Source organism: Hordeum vulgare, chromosome 5H (genome assembly GCF_904849725.1).
Source record: "Hordeum vulgare subsp. vulgare chromosome 5H, MorexV3_pseudomolecules_assembly, whole genome shotgun sequence".
NCBI lineage: Eukaryota > Viridiplantae > Streptophyta > Magnoliopsida > Poales > Poaceae > Hordeum > Hordeum vulgare.
In genome coordinates this window covers 505,961,409-505,980,946 of record NC_058522.1, presented here as the reverse complement: position 1 = coordinate 505,980,946, position 19,538 = coordinate 505,961,409, and the positions used below count along the sequence as shown (strand labels likewise).

General features: G+C 45.1%; 1 protein-coding gene across 1 annotated transcript; it reads left to right on the top strand.

The window, feature by feature from the left end:
- The first annotated feature begins 124 nt into the window (after positions 1–124).
- On the top strand, positions 125–3,253 carry LOC123400194 (trafficking protein particle complex subunit 2-like protein). The gene is made up of 5 exons (XM_045094619.1): positions 125–303; positions 431–527; positions 1,507–1,585; positions 2,500–2,581; positions 2,980–3,253. Exons 1-5 carry the CDS (start codon positions 271–273, stop codon positions 3,118–3,120), a joined length of 432 nt encoding a protein of 143 aa, XP_044950554.1. The 5' UTR covers positions 125–270; the 3' UTR covers positions 3,121–3,253.
- Positions 3,254–19,538: the final 16,285 nt, after the last annotated feature.

Below are 19,538 nucleotides of genomic sequence, written 5' to 3'. Positions count from 1 at the left end.
AAACTTGTGTACTGAAAAACGTCATTGGACGTTTGAAGAACTGAACCTGAACAGACTGCATCAAGATTGGTGCGACTCCGAGCACCCGTAGACAGTGGCCCTCCGATCTACTAGTGTATGCCATCTCCTTCGTCTCCTCCCCGCGCGCACGGTCCAACAACCAGCAGGGAACAGCCTCCGTCAATCCGCCGCGCGCCTCCGTCTCGCTGTAGCCGTGTCAACTGCCGGCCGGCCGACAGCGCTGCTCCCGACCAGCTGCCCAGCGGAAACATGATCGTCTGCGTCGCCGTCGTCGGCCACCAGGTCAGGACCACCTCTCCCTCCCAGCCCCCTCGCCCCAGATCCCGAAATCCCGATCTCGTCTCCTCGCCGGCGCCGGCGGGAGTAAAGCTCTGATCTTCTTGACGGACCCTCTGGCGCTTTGCTGCAGAACAACCCGCTGTACCTCCAGAGCTTCACGGAGGCGGACGACGCCCTCAAGCTCCACCACGTCGTCCACTGCTCCCTCGACGTCATCGACGAGCGAGGTAGGCGCATTACCCCCCGTGGCGATCTAGATCTAGGTATCTGTTCCTGTCAAATGCACCGAGATAGCTCAAATTCGATACCATCTCATGTCAAATCATCATTACTGTCATCGCTATCTTGTTGTATCTGTCAATGGATTTTGATTATATGTCAGATTAGAGTAGACAACTGATCCACCTTGAGTAAAAGTGTAAACGGAGACTATGGTTATGGAAGCAAAAATCGCAATTGACTTCAGCGTTCTTGCTTTGCAAGCTTTCGGCGCGCATAGAGCTGTAGGGGTTCCAGATGAGTCCTGATAAGTGTGGTGGTTGCATCCATCTCACTGATTTTTTAATGCAAATGAACTGGAGATAGCTCAAATCTAACTCATCTCCTGTCAAATCCTTGGTTAAATGCATCGAAATCTAGTTTGTAACTGTCAATGAATGTTGATTATATGTCAGATTAGGCAAGTGATCCACATTAAGTAGAAGGGAGTAGTTACAAATTCCATGTTGTATGGGTACAGAAATCGCGATTAACTTTAGCAATCTGCTCTGCAAAGTTTTTGATGTGCATAGAGCTATAGCGGTTCCAGCTGAGTCCGACGGTTGCATCTATCTCTCATTAGAGTTAGACTTAATTCACACGGGTCTTTGTCTTACTCCCTCCGTCCCAAAATAAGTGTCGCAAAATTTGTATTAAGTTAGTACAAATTTTATACTAGATCAACGACACTTATTTTGGGGCGGAGGGAGTACTATTTAGCAATGTTCAGGATATCTGGTACCATATCGGTCGGGTGCTGAGTAGGGATAAATAGGCGAATTTTCCAGTTAATCGGCCAATGAATCAGTTATTCGGCCTATAAATCAGTTAATCGGCTATTCTGTGACCCACCGAGTAGCAATTAACTGACCGAGATGCCGATTAACTGGTTGATATTTGGAACAATGCTATTTATATTACTTCTGTTCACATTCATTCCGTTGACAGTGAACAATCCTAAAAGGAGCGCACCTACACTGAACGAGACATTTTTGGGTCTTCTATATCCTACCGAGAACTACAAAGTGTAAGTCCTTTTGCAGTTTTTGTTATCACCTAGTACTTTTCTATTTCTGATTACTTGTAGTTCTAGCTTTGTCCCAGGTCAAACTTCTTTAAGTCTGATCAAGTATTTAGGTTAATTAATATGCTACTCCTAGAACATCAAATATATATAGTATGAATATATACATATTGATGTAATGTATTACTCCCTCCGTTCCTAAATATAAGTAGTTTTAGAGATTTTATTAGGAGGCTACATACGGAGCAAAATGAGTGAATCTCATTCTAAAGTATGTCTATATACATCCCTATGTAGTATCCTAATGAAACCTCTAAAAAGACTTATATTTAGGAACGGAGGGAGTATTAAACTTCTCTATTAATATTTAGATTATAGAAAGAGGAGTACTGAGAGGAGTACTATCTAGAACATCAAATATATAGTATGAAAAATATATTTTATGACAAAACTATGGAAACTAATTTGGTGTTGTAGATGTTAATATTTTTTTAAATAATCTTGGTCAAACTTTAATAAGTTTGACTTAGGATAGAGCCAGAACTAAATGTAATTTGGAACGGAGAGGGTAGTTTTCATTTACTTCCTGTGTGTGTCAAGATGGTACTGAAGTTACAAAATCCAGTTACTTGCCTTTACAGTCACACAAGTTGTTTTATCTGAATTATTCAGAAAGAAGTAAAGACAATAGCTCATTTTCAGAAAGACTGTATTAGATCCTACAGTGTAAATGTAAAGTGAGAAAAATGGAATCTGAACTGTGCTACTGCCTCCGTATCTAGACAAATCTAAGACAAGTAATATGGATTGGAGGGGGTACTAGTTTTTCTATATTTGTCTTCATTACCAATTTATCATTAGTGCTGGATGCACTTACTGCTAACAATTCATGAACTGTGACAATCTATCATATGCAGGTATGGCTATTTGACAAACACAAAGGTCAAATTTTTAATGGTTACAACTGATCTTGATGTGAAAGATGCGGATGCCCGAAATGTAAGCTCTTAAAACTGTTTATTTGCAGCATATTTTAGTAGAATTACAGAATAAGTGTTCCCGGTGTATCTCTCTTCTTTCATTCAATGGGAAAGCGCAAGTACCGAGATATTTGATTAGAATACTTCCGCTCTGCTTCTTGACTACTGTGATGAGTTTGCTGTTCATACCAAGTCATACTTTACAACATGGAAAGTGTCAGGTTTTCTCAGTCCAGCTTCTGAATAAATGAGAACCACAAGTTGCTCATTAACTCGTAAACTCATCAAACTTGTGTAGACAATATGGAGTGTCCCCTTAGAAAAAAAAAGACAATATGGAGTGCACCTCATGCTTGCTTTGCGATGCAAAAATTAGGGAACCTTCTCACGGTCACCCTCTCTCTTTCTTTTTTTCAGTTTTTCAGGAAGTTCCATGCTGCATACGTGGATGCCGTCTCGAACCCTTTCCACGTCCCTGGGAAGAAGATCGCGTCGAGAAGCTTCGGCGCGAGAGTGAGCACCATAGTGAAATCCTTTGGCTCAGGGACTGTCGGTTAAAACCAACCGTCCTGTGCTTTTCCCCATAACCGGCAACCTATCTATACCTCCAGTATGTATCTCAGTTGTATGTTGAACAAGAAATAGTTTGATGCTCAAGGAAGAATATAATGGCTGTTATTGATTGTACTAAGCATAATGCCTTGATTCCCTTGTCCAGTTCAGTGCACCTGTGACCTGTGATCCATGCTGTGCTGTTACTTCCATCGTCTGCTTGTATGGGGTGCCCCTCCCCTACTCTTAGCTGCAGGCAGCAATGGCTGTGTTTTCAAAGCATGGGTGACTAGGGGTGCGTTCCAGTGAAAGTTGAGTGAGTGGTTTGGCATGGCATGGCATGACAGCAGCAAAGTTTCCCTGCATATGATATCATGCACCAGCAGAGCAGGTGAATGCTGCTGATGAGGCGCTGGCTCCTCCCCTCTCCTTTGACTTTCATCATCAGGTGGAGCCGACGGGAATTTGGATGCGCCTACAAGTCCCAGAATCTTGGACCCACTTGTTTCAAATACGGAGTAGTAAACAAATCTTGGATCCGCTGCAAAACTAAAAATAATAATGATATATCGGCGAGCCTGACTTAGTCCCTGTTTGGATTCATCCAGTTTATATAATCTGGTTTTTATAAGCTATTATGTTTTCAAACAGGGCAGTTTATACTATAGATTATAAAAACTAGATGACCAGATTATTAAAAACTCATAAGCTACTCTAACCCAGCTAAAATCAGATTATGGATTAATAAAGACATGTTACCCTTATTAACTTTGAGCTATTTACAAGGTACTGCCACCGCACCGTTTTCCCATCGCAAAAAAAACAGAGGGCAAACATGTCATTGCACAATTTAAAAGCTGGTTTACAGTTTATATAATCTGGCCTTCAAACATGCCCACCAAGATTATTTTTATAAACCAGTTTATATAATCTATGTTCATAAACCAGATTATTATAATCTATTATGGTTCCAAACAGGGCCTTAGACTTGACCTGATCTTGGTCAGATTAGTCAGCCAGCAAGACAGCTCCACCATAACAATAATTTCGAAACACAAAACCGGACGTAGACTTATCCTAATGCTACTGAACACATCATAGATTCATAGCGAGCAAAAATAATAATTCTACCATGTTTTTTTCCATCTTAGATTAGTCGAAGCATGATATATATATTTCGAATCTGACCTCGTTTGCAAATAAATTTTGAATTTCATTTTTTGTAACACGCCAACATCCTTGACGTCGAGCTTACACGAAAGACGTTAGGGACCTGACATCTGGTCTCTGGCCCGCTGGCCGTTGCCCGACTGACATGGCAAAAGGTCAAACACCATGCATCCTGACGTCCGGTCCCTGGCCCGCACAATTCAAGGGCTAGACGTCAGAGTACATGACGTTTGGCACCGACTGATCGTATGGGTTAGGGACCAGACGCCAGGGTGCATGACGTTTGGCATTGGTTGATCATACGGGCCAGGGACAAAACGTTAGGGTGCATGAAGTTTGGTCATTTGTCACATAAGTCGACCGACAGGCCAGCGGGTCGTGCGGGCCAGATGATAGGATTCCTGACGTCTCATGTGTAAGCTAAAAACCAGAGATGTTGGTGTGACTAAAAAAAATGTCAGATTCAAAATTTACTTTCAAACGAGATCAATTCATGATTTTGGTAGTATAAAAGATTAAAACAAAAAATTTGTCCGCCCATGGCTCAAGTTTCACTTGGCGGCATGAGCAGATGCAGCTTGACGCGACGGATGGCAAGGTGCATTCAGTGCCATGACCCGGGCTAGCACTGTTGCTGCTGCACAGACCGGGGACAAATTGCCATCCGAGACTCGATTGACACAGTAGTACTACTGTAGTCTGTAGTAGATGCCTTTGTGTTTTGTCGTCACCAATAAGGGCATCTCCAATGGTTGTATGATCATCGTTGGTAAAATTGCCACATAGATGATTTTGATGACATGGCGCATAATAAAAGAAGAGAGAGAATGAAATCGTATGAACTTGAAGCAACGGTTCACGCACAAGCTCCGAGGCAAGCATGGTTATTTCTTCCATGTTTAGTGGACCCGCTTAGTTATTTTACATACGATTAACATACACTCCATTGAAGAGCTTGTATGATGTGCTGTTGGTTGTTGATGTGGACATTTATACCAACGATTGAACATACAGATTGTTGAAGATGCTCTAATGACACGACAGTTCGCTGCCGACCCAGCTCCCGTCGTGCCGACACGCTGCATGTCTGTAGCGCTAGTAATGGTCGCTGACAGTTACCGCGTCTCCTGCACCTTTTACCAGCCCATGTTTTTTTGTGTTTTCCTTCGGTAAGAGGAACCGGGCTAAATTTCATGTTTCGATCGTTTTACGAAAGTTGATTGAGCTACAACTCTACTTTGTAAAAATTTCGGAATATGACTCTTTTCCCACCGTTGAAGTTTATGACGGTAGGTTATAACAGCCTACCATGGAGGTCATTGATGGTAGAGGTTTACGCTTTATCGTAAAAGTTTTCGAAGTATCAGATACAGTGCGTGTTCGCACCTACTACCGGGACCTCGGCGATGGGATTGTACATGCTAGTGTCAATCTATTTGACAGTAGGGGCACTGGCGGATCCATCGTATAGGCACGGTGGGCCGTGGCCCACTCAGAATCTGGATTTTTTTATTATGTATTAAAAATTAGACTTTGACCAAGCCCAGTTCACACGGCCCGTCACCCTCACGCTCGCCCTCTCGCCCCGTCGCCCTGACGCTCGCCCCTCCCCTCCTCCCGCGGCCGCCGCGCTCGGCCCTTCCCTCCTCTCGCCGGCCGCCACGCTCGGCCCTCCCGTCCTCTCGTCGGCCGCCGCGCTCGCCCCTCCCCTCCTCTCGCCGACCGTCGCGCTCTTCCCTCCCCAGCTCCCCTCCTCTCGTCGGTCGCCTGCTCGCCCCTTCCCTCACTGCCTTCCCTCCTCCTGTGGCCGCCGCACCCGCAGCTCCCCTCCTCCCGCCGGTTGCCACGCTCGCCCCTCCCCTCCTCTCACCGACCGCCGCGCTCTCCTCTCCCCAGATCCCCTCCTGTAGCCTCTGTAATTTCTGCTGTAGGATTTTTAGGTGTTTCATTTTTTCTGCTGTAGGATTTCTCATTGCAGCCTCTGTGAAGATATAATCACACATTCTCACTGGATATAATTGCAGTTGCAAAGCAGAACATGAAGAGGAAAAGTGCCATTCTGGATCTTTTTAAAAAACATGAAGAGAAAGCGAGGAAGATTGCTACTGAACATCACACTGAAGATATTGGAAATGCGGGGTGTCCTAATTCCCCATCTCCTATCCATTCGGATACTGAAATCGAAGAGGCAACGCCAAGTCTTCCATCACCTCAACAACCAAGTGCACATGTCTTTTCAGGTGATCCAGCGAAAAGAACTCCTATTTTAGAGTATGATTTTAATGATCAAGACAGTGTTCGGAGAAGATATATTGCAAAAACAGCATGTCGTCCATATGGACATGCTTTTGAAGTCAGGAAAATCTATGGTAAAAACCGACACTTTAGTTTTGTTTGGTTTGAAAAGTATAGTTGACTAGAATATAGTGTCTCAAAGGAAGCGGCGTATTGCTTTGTGTGCGATTTGTTCAAAGAGAAAACTAATGGGGGGCCTAGGGGTGATGCCTTTGTTAAAAATGGTTGGAGAAATTGGAACAAACCTGATGCATTGGACAAGCATGTTGGTGGTATTGGTAGCATTGGCAACCAAGCTCAAGAGAAGTATAATTCATTTGTGACACCTCAAACGGCAACTGATAATATCATTGTGAGGGTGTCTAAAGAGGATATGCGTCTTTACAAGGCTAGGCTAACCTATTCACTTAGATTCTTGAGGTTTCTTTTGAACCAAGGATTGGCATTTCGTGGACATGATGAGAGTGAAGAATCTAGTAATAGGGGGAACTTTCTTGAACATCTAAAATGGCTTGCAGAAAATGATGAAGAAGTTGAGAAGATTGTTTTGCACAATGCTCCTGAAAATGATGAAGAAGTTGATAAAGTTGGAAAGGGGTGTGAGAGATTTCTTGGTGTTGTTCATGTTGCCAACACAACTTCCTTGTCACTTAAAGATGCAATTGAATCTTTGCTTATTGATCATCATTTGTCTCTTACTCAAATCCGTGGACAAGGATATGGCGGGGCTAGCAATATGAAAGGGGAGATAAAAGGGTTGAAAACTTTGATCATGAATGAGTCACCCTCTGCTTATTACATTCATTTCTTTGCACATCAACTTCAATTGGTTCTTATTGCCGTGGCAAAGGGAAATGAACCATGTAAATGGTTTTTTGATCATGTTTCTTACTTTCTCAATATTGTTGGAGTTTCTTCCAAGTGTCATGTGACAGCCCGATGCCGACGTTCCAGAAGATTCCCCCCTTTATTCCGTTTTTGTCGTGTGCCTATTTTCTTTTGTCGCATCATCATCGCATCATTCACATCATCTGCATTGCATCGGCATCTCCGTTGCCGCCAGTTTTCAAAACTTGCATCCGTTAGTAGTTGCCGGTTCTCGACGTTGCCCGTTCTGAGTCCGACCGCACTCGCACGCGCCCGCGACATCGTTCGAAACCCTGTTTTTAAAGTGTGCGTAAAACTTCCTCTATTTGGGTTGAGATTTGACGTGCGGTGATATTTTAATATAGCCAGGCCGCCTGTCGAATTTCGTCGCGATCGGAGTTCGTCTGGTACGCGTTCGGAATCGTCCGAATCCGACCGCACGGTTGGATCCGGAACGAAATTCCGGGTAACCTAGCCCCCCCATTTGTCTATAAATAGACCCTCCTATTATTTTGGGACAGCCTACCACCCTCTACCTCGGGATCCGCACCAAACCCTAATTCCCCCTCTCTCTCTCCCCTGTCTCCCACCTCCACCCACCGGACCCGCCCGAGCCCGGGTCAGGCCCGTCGAAGCCCATCGGGGCCCAAGGCAAACCCTAGCCGAGCCCCCATGGATCTCCGTGCCCGAGCAGCGCCTCCCCATAGCTCTCCCCGCGCCAGCAGCCGCCGGCCAGCCCCGTAGCTGCCCCACCGGCTTCCTCCTCCCTCGCCGGTACCCCGCCCCGCCGAAGTGGCCTGCGTCGCCAGCCCCGCCGCCATGGCCGTCCTCCTGCCCGAGCTCCTCCCGTCGGGGTCCCTAACCTGCCTGCCCGAAGCTCGCCGACAGCCCGGCCTCCTCCCGCATCAGATCCCGTTGGCCGCCCCGGGAATGGCCCCGCAACACCAGATCCGGCCGGCCCCATCCGTCGCGTCGGGCTCCCCGCGTTCGGTGCCGTCGCCCCGCCTTGCTGCATGGCCGCCGCCATGGATGTCGCGAGAGCCTCGTGCGGGAGGAGGACGACCCTCGCCCGAGCCGCTCCTAGCGCCCGATCCGCCCGCATGGGCCTCCCAGCTGCCGCGACCCAGGTGGCCAGACGAGCCGGCCCAGCCTACCCCGGACCCCGAGGCCCACCTCGCTCCCTCGGCCCAGGTGCACTCCACCGACCAGGCCGAGCTCTCCACCTCCAGGGCGGCCCAGGTGAGCAGCCGAGTCCTATCCCTCCCCCAGGCACTATTTAGTACATTACGCCTTAGCTTCGGCCCGGTTATTAATTTAGGTTATTTTCGATTTAGTTTTATTTCAGGTTTTAGACGTATATTCAAACGCCCGTAACTTTAAATCCGCAAGTCGGAACGACGCGTATTATATATGGTTTTGTGGTAGTTTCGCGCGTAGAATACGAATTTGAAACATGCATAATTGTTTGACGCCGTTTGGCGTGCCGGATGCCTAGAATAACTTGCTGTTCTAATAGGATACGTCCCGTATTTAATTTTTGCGCAAGTCCGGTTAGTTCGAATGTCGTAGTATAAATGCCCATGATTTAGGAACCTATTTTCCGTGTATTTTAGAGCGGTCATAGGTATTTTTGCATGTATGGATTGTTAGTAGTTTATTTTCCCGTGTATAGGTTATTTTTTTCCCGCATATTCGTGTGGCATTATTTTGTTGCGCAACCCCACATATTTTATATGTTTTCGGGGTAGAAAAATCCATTGGATTTTTCTGTCCAATTAGTTTTAGCTTTTGAGGAAGTTAGTTCGCGCGATATTTTGCCGTGATGCCCTTTTGTTTAATTCGTAGGATTTATTCCGTGCTCCGTTTGATTAAGTGGTCAACTAGGGAGTTGTTCTTGGGTTTAGACTAGCCCCTGGTATTTTAGTTGCAATAGAAATGCATGCATAGGTGTGGTTTGATTGCCCTCAAGTTGCTAGAAATAGTGCTGATTTGGAGGAGCTGAAATATTTCTAAGTCTGGAATCTGTTATATTTTGTTGCTGTCTTGTCTTGCTTGCATCTTGTGATCTGTAACTCTTTTGAGGTTGGTCCAATGGAGTTAGTTGTACCCCTTGTGTTTCTATAGCATGCTGTAAATTTTCATGCCATTTGGAGTCCTGTAGTTATATCTTTTGCTGCTGTCAATATGGCTTCAGATCGAAAACTGCACTTTCATGAGGTGTAATTTTCACTAAGTCTGAAATAGTGTGTGGGAAGCCATTTTGTGACTTATTTCCCTAGTGTTCCTTGCTTCCATGCTAGTTGTTGTTAGTTGTTCGTACTAGTTCTTCTTGCCCTCTTCCGTGCCATGCCTTGCTTGTGCATATCGGAGTTGTGTAGTCGTAGTTGTGGGGTGTAGAAAATGCTATGTGGCTGATTTTGGCAGATTGTAGTGATTTCTTGTTTTGTTCGTAGTTGTGGAACCGTAGCTTCGATTTGATCGTGTCCTACATGAAACTTGCTTAGAATCTCATGTAGTTTCATTTTATCTTGCTGGTTGTATGTTTTGAAGTGCTCGTGACCGTCGTTGCGCACATATTGCATTCATGCCATCATATCTTGCGATGCTTGTATCTTTTGAACCGTAGCTCCGTTGGAGATGTTCTTTATGTGTAGATTTCTTGAAATGACGCGTAGAACCACGAGAACCTATTTGTTTTGCTGTTTAACAACTAATTAAATGTGTTAGTTCAGATCTGGACAGAATTGTAAATTAACATATGAGGTCGTCTCGGAGGTGCTATATGTCATTTCCGACCTCATTTAAAATGTCTATATAGGTAGTTTAATTTCCGCTTCACCTCTTGCATGTTTGACAACATTAATATTGCCGTGTAAGTAACCGGGATATAACTAAATAATAAACGTGGAGTTTCGTCAATATGCAACTCGTTGCATATTGAACTTCACTTAATGTGTAGTGTTTGAATGTGTGAATTGTCATGCCGTGACTTGCATGTATTCAACTGCTCATGCATCATATGTGTTGTGCATCGTGTGGTGAATTCCGTGTGTTGATTTGTGTTTCGGTTTTCCCCCGTCTCGTTAGAGTTCCGCAAGCGTGTCAGATGTGAGGACCCGTTCGACTACGTCGGTTCGTCTGCTTCACGGAGGCATTCTTCTTCCAAACGGGATCTCAGGCAAGATGATCATTTCCCCAGATACCATTACTATCATTGCCATGCTAGTTTTCTCGTTTCTGTCGTTGTGTCTCGTTGCCTACCACATGTTAAATTCAGCCTCTCAACAATGCCATGATAACCTTCAACCTGTTCAACCTAGCAAACCACTAATTGGCTATGTTACCGCTTGCTTAACCATGTGTTAGCGTTGCTAGTTGCAGGTGCAGTTGCTTCCATGTGATAACCTGGGTTCCTTATTATATCACCCTATTAATGCTATTTAATTTAATGCACCTATATACTTGGTAAAAGGTGGAAGGCTCGGCCTTTCTAGCCTAGTGTTTTGTTCCACCTTTGCCCCCTTAGTTTTCGGCTACCGGTGTTATGTTCCATAAATGAGCACTCCTAACACGATCGGGGTTGTTGTGGTGACCCCCTTGATAATTTTTTTAGATTAAAGCTGGTCTGGCAAGGCCCAACTTTGGTACTACATTTGCCTAATAACTAATGAACTGCATAGGGAGTAATTAACCCGAGGAAATTTAATCAACCCCCGGGCCAATGCTCCTCATGAGTGTTGGCCCCACCTGAGCGATGTTCGGCGCCCCTCTGGTCACCCGGAGGTTTAGCGATCCCGACGTCTAGCTCATCCGCCGTGTCCTGAGAACGAGGTACGCGACTCCTATCGGGATCGTCGACACGTCGGGCGGCCTTGCTGGATTAGTTTTACCTTTGACGAGATATCTTGTGCATCGGGATTCCGGTGATGCTTTGGGTAATCTCAGAGTTGAGGTTTTCCACTAGGGAATCCGACGAGATCGCGAGCTTCGTGATTGAGGATTTCTATGCGGCTTGTGGTAATTTGTGATGGACTAGTTGGAGCACCCCTGCAGGGTTAAATCTTTCGGAAAGCCATGCCCGCGGTTATGTGGCAACGTGGAAGCTTTGTTTAACACTGGTTCTAGATAACTCGAAGTTAATTAATTAAAATGTGCCAACTGTGTGCGTAACCGTGACTGTCTCTTTCGTGAGTTCCTTTCTCCGATCGAGGACACGATGGGGTTATGTCTAACGTAGGTAGGTGTTCAGGATCATTCATTTGTTCATGAGTAGTTCACGTCCGTTATGCGTAGATCTCCCCCTTCTTATTTCTTGTACTCGTAAGTTTAGCCACCAAACATATGCTTAGCCGCTGCTGCAACCTCACCACTTAACCATGCCTCACCCATTAAGCTTTGCTAGTCTTGATACCTTTGGAAATGAGATTGCTGAGTCCCCTGTGGCTCACAGATTACTACAACACCAGTTGCAGGTACAGGTAAAGGTTACTTGACGCGAGCATGTTGATTGTTCATTTGGAGTTGCTTCTTCTTCTTCTTCTTCTTCGATCTAGGATGGGTTCCAGGCCGGCAGCCTGGGATAGCAAGGATGGACGTCGTTCTTCTTTTCTCGTTTGTTTTCGTCCGTAGTCGGACCCTGCTCTTACTCTTGATGATTATGTAATGTACTGATGTGACTCTGATGTAGCTTGTGGCGAGTGTAAGCCAATTATATATATATATACATATCTCTTCGTTTCAGTACATGTACTTGTAACGATATCCATTCTTGCGACACGATGAGATGCGCTTCTATCCTTGACGAGGCCTTCGTGCCAAATTGAGGATATGGTCGCATCTTGGACGTGACAAGTTGGTATCAGAGCAGTACCGACCTAGGAGCCCCCTTGATTGATCGAACTTGGCCGAGTCGAGTCTAGAGAAAAAAAATACTTTGAGTCTACTTATATATCGGAGAGTAGGATTCTTTTTTCTCCTCTTCTATGCTCTGGTGAGGAATCTTGACGTAATAATTTATTCTACTTCTCTTCCCACTCAAAAAAATAAAATTTAGGATGACGCGGATATTTGTGGAATCTATATGATGCCGATTTGACGGAGTTTTGTCTTGGTGCCTCCTATCTGCTTTAAGTTTCAGGGGAGTTGAGCTCCAGGGGATTCTTGAGCACATCGTTATCATTCAGGTTTCTTAGTATCTCAGAACGAAGGATGTTCGTAATTTCTTCAATACTAGTAGTGGCGAGATAACCCCGATGTCCCCGGTACTGGTGCAGATTGTTCGGGAGTACTGCCATACTTTGTATCGTTGTGATCACGAGGGTCTGTTGTAGATGAAGGTCCGAGATTCTGGTTGTGTATTGACGGATGTGATACATGTGACGGGTTAGTATAGGAGTTGTGTGTTATTACTCCTTGTATCCGTGTACCAGATTGCATGACCAGATAATTTCGAGAATTCATAGGTGGGAATTCAAGTAGTTGCTTATAGGACAATATTCTAACAAATGCATGATGTTAGGTTGGGGTTCAACATCTAGTGGATTTGTTTGTTCACGGTCGACTTACAGCGGTACACGTTGTGTCTTAAAGAGTCCTTGTAGCTTGCTACGACTCGGGGATGCTTCGTATGTCGGGTGCACTGCCTTGCACTTGATGGCTACTGTAAAATCGAGCCCGTGCGATCCTGTCGACGAAAATATCGGATGAAATCTTTCTCATGAGTTTGTTCTGGCTTGTTTCATAAGCCTCACTCTTTGTTTTGTTGGAATATGGTAATTTGTGTTGCTTCAATGTCAAGTGGTGATTTCAGACCTTTCCAAGAGTTGTTCTCATATTTTTATGTGAATGCTAATCCTTTTCTTAATCAGTGGTCTTGTCAATTCTTGTTAACCGGAGTCGTCATGTTTATTTCTTTTAACCGGTGTGCTTCTCTTCAGTGAATTCAATCCTCTCTAATTTTGCAGATCATTCTCTCGTTTTATTCCGGAGTTCATCTCATCTGTCCCATGTTGTCTTTGTTTTTCCCGCCCTCCCACCCTTTTCTTCAGTGGTTCAATTTTCTTTTCATTGTGCTTCCGCTGTGTGTTCTTTTCTCTCTTACCCGGTGATTCGTTGTGAAGATTCTCAGGAGCTTCATGTTCATCTTTATTCATTCTTGTCATCCTTACCGGTGAATTTAATTCAGCTATCCGTGTTCATCATATCCTTTTCGTACTTGTAATTCTTTCCTATGTTGGAGGTTCTTTCAGACTATCTTGTTATTGATTCCTCTCTCTTTCTATCCGGAGTGTTAAAGATATTTCAGAAGTTCTGGTTTTCAATCCTTCAATTATTTTCGAGGTGCTAACCTCATCTAGTTTTCATTTGTACCGATGCAATATCTCTCTTCTAAGAAATCCTTGCAACGGTGGTTTCTTTGAGTGGGCCCATAACCCATAGGTTCTTCCCAGGATCTTTCCTGGCTCTTTTAATCTTTTCCCGGAGATCATTAAATCTTCTCAACTATGACGTAAGTATGATTTCCATCAGTCATATTACTTCCTCAAGATCTATTTGAATTAATTCTCATATTTGGCTCAACCTTTCATTCTTTATTATTCCGGAGTGTCTCAGTATTCTTGGTGTTGTTTCTCGTCATCATTCTCAGCTTGCAAATTCGAAGGAGTGTTTCTCTCAAATCTTGGTCCATCCTCTTGGATATTCATCATTTTAGCTTTGTGTTATCATCTTCAATTGTTTTCAATCATGAGTAATCCCTTTCTTGCTATCCGGTGCATTTCTGAGTTGTTTCATTCTCGATTCTCCGAAGGCCATCATTTCAGAAGATTCTTCGTTCTCAGCTTTCATCTTTCATCCTCAATTCTTCTCAATTGTTGTCTCTTCGTTCGTCTCTCAATTATTCTGGTGTCTTGTTTAAATTTTTCCTCTCAGGTGGATAATGATCTCTTCATTCTCTTGTATCTCCATTAATTCTTGGTTTTTCCATTCAATTGTGAATTCTTACCGGTGCTTCCTTCAATTATGCTTCAAGTGGTGCTTATCTCTCTGCCTCTTCAAGATTCATTTCTATAAGAATAAGTGGCATGCTAAATCCGTTGCTTGTCATCAATTAAACTTGATGAAGGATGAGCATAACATAATTCTTATTTTTGTCCTTCCTTCTTCCAAGAGATTTCAATTCTTCTTCCGGAGGACTCATGATATCAATTCTTTTCTCAAGTATCCGTTCTCTTGCATTCCCAAGTGCATTTGTTCTTCCTTTATCCTTTGAGGTGGTATTATAGCCTTCTTGCTAGTGTAGGAGCCTCGAAGAGTTTTCCTTTCAAGAATGAGATAATTAAAATCCACCAATCCTTTGATCATGAGATTATTTTTAACTCATGGTTTCTTCATTGAGCTATCTTGGTTTGGATTTCACCTAAAGCTTTTCCTATGGATTGTTGCTATTAGGGTGCTTATCATTAATCCTAGTTCTCAATGCACCCTCTTGGTGTAAGGAATTGTTCATATCTTGTTGCTCCCAATCTATCCTTGTTTCTTTTAGTGGTTGGTTTCCACATCATATATGTTGAGATGATTTTCATAAGCCCATTACTGTCTTGTTCTTTTCGTTGTTGTTTTTCCAACAACTCCTTCCAATTCTTCTTGCAAGGATGCTTGCCAAGTTCATTGGAGTTAGTAGTTGTCATTCTTTTCTTCATTCTCTTCTTCCGCTTGAGCTAGTTCATATTCTCTTGTTCCGGAGGCATTGTGATGTTGCTCTTTTGGGCTTATTATGTTGTTCTATCAAGATCATGGTGTTCCCTTGTTCTATTTACTTGTTTGTTGTGAATATTGTCTAATTCTCTCTTCGTATCAAATTTTTTGTCCCATTTTCCTACCGAAGTTCTGCCGAAATTTTCCGTGAATTCTTGCTTCTTTCCCGTATCATTCCTCATCTCTTTGCAACCTTCAAGGATCGTTGGTTTCACTCGTTTGTCAAAGAAGCGACTAAATTCTTACCTATTATTCTTTCTCATCCTCTCCCCCTTTCATTCTTGGATCTCGGGGCGAGATCCTCTTGTAGTGTAGGAGAGTTGTGACATCCCGATGCCGACGTTCCAGAGGATTCCCCCTTTATTCCGTTTTCGTCGTGTGCCTATTGTCTTTTGTCGCATCATCATCGCATCATTCACATCATCTGAATTGCATCGGCATCTCCGTTGCCGCCAGTTTTTCAAACTTGCATCCGTTAGTAGTTGCCGGTTCTCGACGTTGCCCGTTCTGAGTCCGACCGCACTCGCACGCGCCCGCGACATCGTTCGAAACCCTGTTTTTAAAGCATGCGTAAAACTTCCTCTGTTTGGGTTGAGATTTGACGTGCGGTGATATTTTAATATAGCCAGGCCGCCTGTCGAATTTCGTCGCGATCGGAGTTCGTCTGGTACCCGAACGGTCGACCGTAGCGGCACCGTATTCGGTCTACCGTCGGACGTTTGTCGGTGTTTTAAAAATTCGTTGCCGCGCCGCCCGTTCTCCCTCTCATCCCCGGATATCCCCTCTACACGGCCGCGTACCCATTCCCGCATTCGGAATCGTCCGAATCCGACAGCACGGTTGGATCCGGAACGAAATTCCGGGTAACCTAGCCCCCCATTTGTCTATAAATAGACCCTCCTATTATTTTGGGACAGCCTACCACCCTCTACCTCGGGATCCGCACCAAACCCTAATTCCCCCTCTCTCTCTCCCCTATCTCCCACCTCCAGCCGCTGGACCCGCCCGAGCCCGGGTCAGGCCCGCCGAAGCCCATCGGGGCCCGAGGCAAACCCTAGCCGAGCCCCCATGGATCTCCCTGCCCGAGCAGCGCCTCCCCATGGCTCTCCCCGCTCCAGCAGCCGCCGGCCAGCCCCGTAGCTGCCCCGCCGGCTTCCTCCTCCCTCGCCGGTACCCCGCCCAGCCGAAGTGGCCTGCGTCGCCAGCCCCGCCGCCATGGCCGTTCTCCTGCCCGAGTTCCTCCCGTCGGGGTCCCTAACGTCCCTGCCCGAAGCTCGCCGGCCGGCCGGCCTCCTCCCGCATCAGATCCCGTTGGCCGCCCCGGGAATGGCATCGCAACACCAGATCCGGCCGGCCCCATCTGTCGCGTCGGGCTCCCCGCGTTCGGTGCCGTCGCCCCGCCTCGCTGCATGGCCGCCGCCATGGATGCCGCGAGAGCCTCGTGCGGGAGGAGGACGACCCTCGCCCGAGCCGCTCCCAGCGCCCGATTCGCCCGCGTGGGCCTCCCAGCCGCCGCGGCCCAGGTGGCCAGACGAGCCGGCCCAGCCTACCCTGGACCCCGAGGCCCACCTCGCTCCATCGGCCCAGGTGCACTCCACCGACCAGGCCGAGCTCTCCACCTCCAGGCCGACCCAGGTGAGCAGCCGAGTCCTATCCCTCCCCCAGGCACTATTTAGTACATTACGCCTTAGCTTCGGCCCGGTTATTAATTTAGGTTATTTTCGATTTAGTTTTATTTCAGGTTTTAGACGTATATTCAAACGCCCGTACCTTTAAATCCGCAAGTCGGAACGACGCATATTATATATGGTTTTGTGGTAGTTTCGCGCGTAGAATACGAATTTCAAACATGCATAATTGTTTGACGTCGTTTGACGTGCCGGATGCCTAGAATAACTTGCTATTCTAATAGGATACGTCCCGTATTTATTTTTCGCGCAAGTCCGGTTAGTTCGGATGTCGTCGTATAAATGCCCATGATTTAGGAACCTATTTTCCGTGTATTTTAGAGCGGTCATAGGTATTTTTGCATGTATGGATTGTCGGTAGTTTATTTTCCCGTGTATAGGTTATTTTTTTCCTGCATATTCGTGTGTCATTATTTTGTTGCGCAACCCCATATATTTTATATGTTTTAATGGATTTTTCTGTGCAATTAGTTTTAGCTTTTGAGGAAGTTAGTTCGCGCGATATTTTGCCGTGATGCCCTTTTGTTTAATTCGTAGGATTTATTCCGTGCTCCGTTTGATTAAGTGGTCAACTAGGGAGTTGTTCTTGGGTGTTTAGACTATCCCCTGGTATTTTAGTTGCAATAGAAATGCATGCATAGGTGTGGTTTGATTGCCCTCAAGTTGCTAGAAATAGTGCTGATTTGGAGGAGCTGAAATATTTCTTAGTCTGGAATCTGTTATATTTTGTTGCTGTCTTGTCTTGCTTGCATCTTGTGATCTGTAGCTCTTTTAAGGTTGGTCCAATGGAGTTAGTTGTACCCCTTGTGTTTCTCTAGCATGCTTTAAATTTTCATGCCATTTGGAGTCCTGTAGTTATATGTTTTGCTGCTGTCAATATGGCTTCAGATCGAAAACTGCACTCTCATGAGGTGTAATTTTCACTAAGTCTGAAATAGTGTGTGGGAAGCCATCTTGTGACTTATTTCCCTAGTGTTCCTTGCTGCCATGCTAGTTGTTTTTAGTTGTTCGTACTAGTGCTACTTGCCCTATTCCGTGCCATGCCTTGCTTGTGCATATCGGAGTTGTGTAGTCGTAGTTGTGGGGTGTAGAAAATGCTATGTGGCTGATTTTGGCAGATTGTAGTGATTTCTTGTTTTGTTCGTAGTTGTGGAACCGTAGCTCCGATTTGATCGTGTCCTACATGAAACTTGCTTAGAATCTCATGTAGTTTCATTTTATCTTGCTGGTTGTATGTTTTGAAGTGCTCGTGACCGTCGTTGCACACATATTGCATTCATGCCATCATATCTTGCGATGCTTGTATCTTTTGAACCGTAGCTCCGTTGGAGATGTTCTTTTTGTGTAGATTTCTTGAAATGACGCATAGAACCACGATAACCTATTTGTTTTGCTGTTTAACAACTAATTGAATGTGTTAGTTCAGATCTGGACAGAATTGTAAATTAACATATGAGGTCGTCTCGGAGGTGCTATATGTCATTTCCGACCTCATTTAAAATGTCTAGATAGGTAGTTTAATTTCCGCTTCACCTCTTGCATGTTTGACAACATTAATATTGCCGTGTAAATAACCGGGATATAACTAAATAATTAACGTGGAGTTTCGTCAATATGCAACTCGTTGCATATTGAACTTCACTTAATGTGTAGTGTTTGAATGTGTGAATTGTCATGCCGTGACTTGCATGTATTCAACTGCTCATGCATCATATGTGTTGTGCATCGTGTGGTGAATTCAGTGTGTTGATTTGTGTTTCCGGTTTTTCCCCGTCTCGTTAGAGTTCCGCAAGCGTGTCGGATGTGAGGACCCGTTCGACTACGTCGGTTCGTCTGCTTCACGGAGGCATTCTTCTTCCAAACGGGATCTCAGGCAAGATGATCATTTCCCTAGATACCATTACTATCATTGCCATGCTAGTTTTATCGTTTCTGTCGTTGTGTCTCGTTGCCTACCACATGTTAAATTCAGCCTCTCAACAATGCCATGATAACCTTCAACCTGTTCAACCTAGCAAACCACTGATTGGCTATGTTACCGCTTGCTTAACCATGTGTTAGCGTTGCTAGTTGCAGGTGCAGTTGCTTCCATGTGATAACATGGGTTCCTTGTTATATCACCCTATTAATGCTATTTAATTTAATGCACCTATATACTTGGTAAAAGGTGGAAGGCTCGGACTTTCTAGCCTTGTGTTTTGTTCCACCTTTGCCCCCTTAGTTTTCGGCTACCGGTGTTATGTTCCATAAATGAGCACTCCTAACACGATCGGGGTTGTTATGGGGACCCCCTTGATAATTTGTTTTAGATTAAAGCTGGTCTGGCAAGGCCCAACTTTGGTACTACATTTGCCTAATAACTAATGAACTGCATAGGGAGTAATTAACCCGAGGAAATTTAATCAACCCCCGGGCCAGTGCTCCTCATGAGTGTTGGCCCCACCTGAGCGATGTCCGGCGCCCCTCTGGTCACCCGAAGGTTTAGCGATCCCGACGTCTAGCTCATCCGCCGTGTCCTGAGAACGAGGTACGCGACTCCTATCGGGATCGTCGACACGTCGGGCGGCCTTGCTGGATTAGTTTTACCTTTGACGAGATGTCTTGTGCATGGGGATTCCGGTGATGCTTTGGGTAATCTCAGAGTTGAGG

What these genes read in the sequence shown, in the direction of transcription:
- LOC123400194 (XM_045094619.1), top strand. Translation starts at nt 271, where the DNA reads ATGATCGTCTGCGTCGCCGTCGTCGGCCACCAG. An exon ending in TCGCCGTCGTCGGCCACCAG is followed by an intron (nt 304 to 430) that starts GTCAGGACCACC and finishes GCTTTGCTGCAG; the next exon opens with AACAACCCGCTGTACCTCCA. An exon ending in CGACGTCATCGACGAGCGAG is followed by an intron (nt 528 to 1,506) that starts GTAGGCGCATTA and finishes TTCCGTTGACAG; the next exon opens with TGAACAATCCTAAAAGGAGC.